Source organism: Andrena cerasifolii, chromosome 3, assembly GCF_050908995.1.
Source record: "Andrena cerasifolii isolate SP2316 chromosome 3, iyAndCera1_principal, whole genome shotgun sequence".
Taxonomy (NCBI): Eukaryota; Metazoa; Arthropoda; class Insecta; order Hymenoptera; family Andrenidae; genus Andrena; species Andrena cerasifolii.
Window position 1 is genome coordinate 11,446,992 of NC_135120.1, and position 6,391 is coordinate 11,453,382.

Genomic DNA, 6,391 nt, shown 5'->3' on the forward strand with positions numbered 1-6,391 from the left:
ATCAAATTATTGTCCTTCATTGTCTTAACTTCTGGAATGTATTTAAATTTTTATGCGCTCACTTTGGAAAAGGAAGTATAAACAAATCCTAATTCAATATGTGCCTACTTTATGCAAACACATTTTCTTCCTCTGCTTCACACACACATTCAAAGTACATGTATTGCACTGATTAGATAAGCTTCAAATATTACTTGTGAGACATTCAATGCCTATTGAATTCGAAATACTTGTATTTCTCAAGAAATGATATTAAGTATATATTAGGGTGGAGCAGCGATACTATATAGACGAAAATTTAAATTTGAATTTAAAAATGTAAAAAATAAGATTCACATTGTGAATTTTTAGATTTTTAAGAGAAAAAGGAACCTGCAAACATGAATATTCTTCCAAAATTGTTTTACAATTGTGTTTGGTTAATCAAAAGACAACTATCCCACACCCAGGCCAACTGAAAATTCAAATTTAAATTTTCGCCTATATAGTATATTATGCCGGTATAAGTACTGAAACATTTATTTCGAGCACCATACGAGTACATATTAAATATGTTCCCACCAGAAACTGGGATTCTGCATTAGTTATAAATATATTCCACATGTCAGTAGCGTAAAGTCAAGTGAATATAATGAATATTAGGCCCGGTGCAGACTAGCGGTTTGCGACAGTTTGCCGCCGCGAGACGCGCGTGAAATTTTTCTAGCAGTTCACATTAGCGGTTTTGCAACGCCACGATTCGCGTTTTCTTCTCAAAGGAGCATTTAGTTCTATGCTTATGGATTTGAGAGAGACATTTTCTTGCGTCAAATAAACGCAAAACGCTCGTTGTGAATTGCTTGTATATAAAACAATGTACTGCTTCGCGGCAGCGTTCATTTGCGGTGACGCGGTACGTGCGTTCGTCAAAACGAACGCAAACACGCCGCCTGGTAGCCGCTCAAATTTGCGTCCCGTGTGAACTGCTTCATATAAATCTATGTTCTGCCAAAACGCGGCAGTAAATTGTCGCGGCGGCAAACTGCCGCAAGCCGCTGGTCTGCACCAGGCCTTAGATAGAACTTTTATTCGCAAATTGTGAATGTTCCTTTACTGTTTAGTTACTGACGAACAGAAACCCATATCGATTAGTTTATATCCCATTGTCACAGATCTTTAACACTATTCCTACCATGAACGGTCAAATGACCGTTTTTAAAATTTCGATTAGAATTTCCTATATGCAACGTAATTGAATCGCCTTTAAACTTCACGATTTTCCCTCAAATATACGTATGTACATGATATACTCCTGAATAAAAGAAACTATATTTTGATACTGTCAAATTGGCTATTATCTTCATTCTATATTAAAAAATATAAGTTGTGCTAAAGACCGGTCACTGGACCGGTCGTGGTACGAATAGGTATACGTGAAGTGTCGGTAGAAATAGTGTTAAAGAAGAATATGTATTATCAGCGTACGAAAAGATGTAGTGTCGAGAAGAATGTATATTTCATTGAATCATTAGTTAGAAAACGATTACTTTATTATATATACATGTACAAAATGAGAAACAGCATTACTTAGAAAGTATCGTACTAAGGAAAGGGTCGTTCCATAATTAGAATGTAACGCTGCGATTTCTCTTTAGGTTACATATTTATTATTACAAACAGTAATATAGATCTTTACTTAAAGTTAATTTGTCTTAAGCATAAAAGTGTACGTCTATCTTTATCCATTAGTTACTCGCTATGTCCTGCGGCTCGGCGTAGTAGCACGTATATCTTTTCTTTAATCCAATCCTTATTATATGGTGCATACGTATTTGTGGACTTTTGATAAACTAAGCACGATAAATCTGTGAGTTGATCAACGAAATCAAATAATTGACTAATATCGTATGTTATGGTCGGAGTATTTGGATTTCGCCTCTTTAAGTGTTCCTCATAAATCTTGCACACTCCTGTATTTAAAAATCAAACTTTTAGCAGTTTTTCTAGACTTGGGATTTCAGCAATTTTGTACGTTAATAGAGAAATGAAATATACATTGACACAAAAGCTGATGATTTAACTACTTTAATTTGTTGCTTTAAAAATTGTTAACTACACGTTTAAATAGGTAATGGTTTTATGATATTTAATAATAGATTGAAAATAATATAAAATATTCGTTACCTTCCATACATTCATTAATGCTCTCATAATCGGAATATGTCCTCGTTTCAGGTCTGTTACCTGGTTGGACCAGTAATATTGTGTGAGACTGTAAAAAAAAAACAATTAATATTGTACACTCTGCCCTTCATACGTATATCAATAAAAGTTTGAAGCTAAAACATTCATTTGCGTATTTCGCTTTACTTTTAAGCACTATGGATATATTTATAGACAATTATCAATCATAGATCTTTCACAGATATAATAAGAATGAAGAATACGTTAATACGGAGATATTTAATTCGAAACTAACGCCGATGCGATATCCCAAACATGTTTACAATTCTCTTCTATAAAATTGGTATGAGGTAAAAAGCCAGATACGAAGATTCTCGTAGATATGAATTTATTAAGAAATATCAACTGTTAACGTATCTCCGTCGGATGATGAGAAAGCCTGATTGAGGAACAGTTCTAGATAAACAAATATCAAATGTCTAGTGCATTCAGAAAGTAGTCAAAACAAAAGTGTGATTACCATTTCTGCTCTTGGTTTGAGAATGATCCACTAGGTTAGTGTGTACATACTGTGTAGGGATCCGTAGCGGCATAACGAAAAGCTCCACCAGAGGGCCATGAAGCCCGAGGCTTTCTCGCAAGTCCTCGCTCGTCGGTATATATGCGAATTCCGTCCCAATCCTGATACCCAGCGTGTCTAGTGCTCTAGTTACAGTCAAAGCGTGTTAATTCCGCGAATATATAGTATATGCATTCATAAATAAGTCAATGTATATATATGTACGCAGTGATTTGATTGGTGAAAGTATTCACATTATAATAATTATGCATCATCGTTAAAATTATCTTTAAAGTAAAAAAATATTCGTTAATTTCAATAGATCAAAGAACGAATTACATTGGGTTCAAAATATACAACTGTTGTGAGATTCTATAAGAACTTTTTGAGAATGTTTCGAGAGAAATTAGAAATTGGAGTTATGTGTGGCGCGTGCACAGAGAGATCGATCGATGATGATCATCCATCGGTAGTGTGGAAGTAAGAGTAAAATAAAGTTAATAATAATGCATGCATGCATGTTTCAACCAAAATCAGAAAGCGATCACTGTGTTTCTGCCTGCACCAATCAGAAGCGATCATTGTGTTCTGCCTGCACCAATCAGAAGCGATCGCGAAAATCACGGATCACTATGAAAAATCACCGTGATTAGGAACGAACGTTGATCATCATCGGATCAACACCCGTGATGTGATTCCATCGTGCTCATCCATTATGGTGCACACCACTGATAATGCCACTACTGATAACCCAGATCAGGGGGACCAAGCCGTCTTTGTTTGGCTGAAGTTTTCCCGTTTAGTTAGCACCGCATTGGTAGGAGGCGCTAGGTACATCACACACACATACCTACGTGTATCAGTGAGCACGCACACAACCTTTCGACGTTGGTGAAATGTTACCATGACGACCGTCGTCATTTAGAAATGTTTGGCGCAGACACGAGGAAGTGTCCTCCAGGTGGCACAGAACCTTCCTTAAAATGTAGGCCTATCTTACCTACGCTTTGTCTAAATCTATATCTTCTTTTTGGTAAAAGAAAGAATTTGGTCCCCTGCTACGGAAAGACTGTAAGAATGACGCATAACACCTCTAGGGCCGGTATGAACGTGACGCGGTAGTCAGACTGTCCATTTTCCCAATTTTTGATAACCACAAACCGAACCAACAAATTTGCTCATGAAGAATCACCACTAACATATCGAATTGACAAGCTGTGTATTTAAAAGCAGTCTAGCACACCACTTTTACCTGTCACATCGCTTATCGTTTCGACGTTGTGAAAACGAGTATTAAGATTCGAATCGTTTATTTTATTATTACGTTTAAAGAAATAGGAAAGAAGATACAATAAACAAAAGTTCCTTAAAATAATGCAAGGAAATGTGAAAAGAATAAAATAATGTTGAGAAGGAAGTTGATGTATTCAACATCTTGTACTGATGTCGATAATTCCAATTATACTTGTTATAAAGTAATTATGTATAAGGATTGTGCAGGTGTGAAATAAAAAAATTTAATAAATTTAACCGAGAATACCTCGTCCGTGGTCGCATTCAACTTTATCGATACAGAATCGTTTACGGGAGCACAGACGAGGTATAGGATAGACCTATCAACCAATGCATTTTTCTGTCACCGGTTTGGGGGAGTCCTAGAACCACCTTACCATTTTTGTGTCGCATGCAACGTTACCGATGAAGCCTCGAAACAGATTGTAACGCTACGTGTGGTAGGAATTAGAATTCAAGAAGTCAGTCGAAACCCGCGATTTACAAATGATTCTGTTAGAGTAACAATTTAAAGATCGTTTTATAAACGTATTCCGTGCAACGACCGAGAAAGAAGGATCGCAACAAAACAAGAACACATACGCCTTTTAACCTTGCTATTCTATTCAGGTTTATTTAACGCCAAACAAATTTATTTAACATAAAAATTTATATAAACAACAACATTATTTGTGGAAGACATGTGTTCATGAGTTCAAAATCATCGAAGAAATCGACGAAATGAAATAAATCACGCAAAACCATCGAAGAAATGCATGAAATAGAATAAATCATGTAAAACCATCGAAGAAATACCTACCTGAAAGAGAATAAAATTCTGATTAGATGTCTAAACCGAACCAAACTCACTGAATGTAAGTTTCGCTCGATCTGGACCCTTAAACTAGATCGTAGGCTTTAGCTTGATATCGTTTTGCAAGTCGCAATGCTTGAGAAACGTTACCAAGGAACCGGGCACACCAACGCGGAGGTACCTACGAAAGTGACCCATCCCGAAACAAACACCGATCCCATCCACCCTCCATTTCAATAAACTCATCGCGTCCGTCATTGCTTGCAATGAGGGAAACGATGATTTGACTCTACTATTAGTGACAACCGCGAACGCGAAAGCGAAATCGAAAGAGAGATAGACTGACGATTATCGTCGATCTCTCTGCACTTATACAAGGTACTCGTATTCTACATTCTACAGCATGCATGCAAGAACATCTTAGCTAGCTACCAAGCTAGCATAATTCTAGGCCCTCTCTAGGGCCCACGAGCTAGGCCCTCTCTAGGGCCCATGACTAGGACCCTCTCTAGGGCCTATGCCGAAGGCCCTCTCTAGGGCCCATGACTAGGACCCTCTCTAGGGCCCATGATTAGGACCCTCTCTAGGGCCCACGAGCTAGGCCCTCTCTAGGGCCCATGACTAGGACCCTCTCTAGGGCCTATGCCGAAGGCCCTCTCTAGGGCCCCTGTTCTGGGCCCTCTCTAGGGCCCACAAGCTAGGTCCTTTCTAGGACCTAAAATACCAAGCAGCTGAAAATTGAAGCTAATCGAAAATTTTACTTTACTTTCGCGATGAAAAAGCAATTAGAGCACCGGTGCTCTGGACAAATTTCCGATACGCAAAAGGTTGATTTTACTTTCGCGACGAAAAATCAACACGAGCTTCCGTGCTCTGTATAAATCATAGATCCGCAAAAATTTGACTGTAAATTCGCGGTAATAAAACTCTACACAAGAGCCGCGGCGCTCTTGAAAATATATGGACGCGAAAAAAGCGTGGACTCTACGATCGCATTACCGGCGACCATAAAAGATCTTGCTGGAATGCAAGATTGCTAGGAAGACTAGTTTCATTGAGACCCATTTCAAAAAATTTCGCGGTGACTCTACTTGACTTGATCGATCCGATTATTTTACGAATTATTATTAATCGATATAAAATTGTAAGAATCGCGAGCAACAATTGTATTGGTTTATCTATTATTTTTATTTTGAGACAGACACATGCATGTCACAAACACTATAACTGAAACAGACAATTTGTATTTAAACAAGTTCGAAAAAATTTCCTTTAAATTGCAAGGTGTCACGCAATTCAGACTTTGAGAAAAATTTCCAGCAGCCACATTGGGCGCTCAATGAATTCTGATTCTGTCTGATAGAAAAAAGGAGTGGCCTCTTCGGGCGTTTAAGGTTTTTCAATCTTAATGTATGGAAGGAGTAGCCTTTTTGGGCGCCTAATGCTTTTTAATTCTAATGTACCATCATCAGGTCTCATCCTTTTTAATGTTAATTAAAAAATACAGCAGCCTGTTTAGGCGCATGATAATTCCGAATTGTAAAAGGAAATAGAAGCAGCCTCATCAGGCGCTAATGGCATGG

The 6,391-nt window shown here is 37.8% G+C and overlaps 1 protein-coding gene across 1 annotated transcript; it reads right to left on the reverse strand.

Annotated features, from left to right (window-relative positions):
• Positions 1-1,507: 1,507 nt before the first annotated feature.
• E(r) (enhancer of rudimentary) lies at positions 1,508-2,812 on the reverse strand. Its single transcript, XM_076809215.1, has 3 exons — positions 2,684-2,812; positions 2,164-2,251; positions 1,508-1,949 (listed from the first exon to the last, which is right to left on the reverse strand). The coding sequence occupies exons 1-3, from the start codon at positions 2,684-2,686 to the stop codon at positions 1,729-1,731; spliced, it is 312 nt and encodes a 103-aa protein (XP_076665330.1). The 5' UTR covers positions 2,687-2,812; the 3' UTR covers positions 1,508-1,728.
• Positions 2,813-6,391: the final 3,579 nt, after the last annotated feature.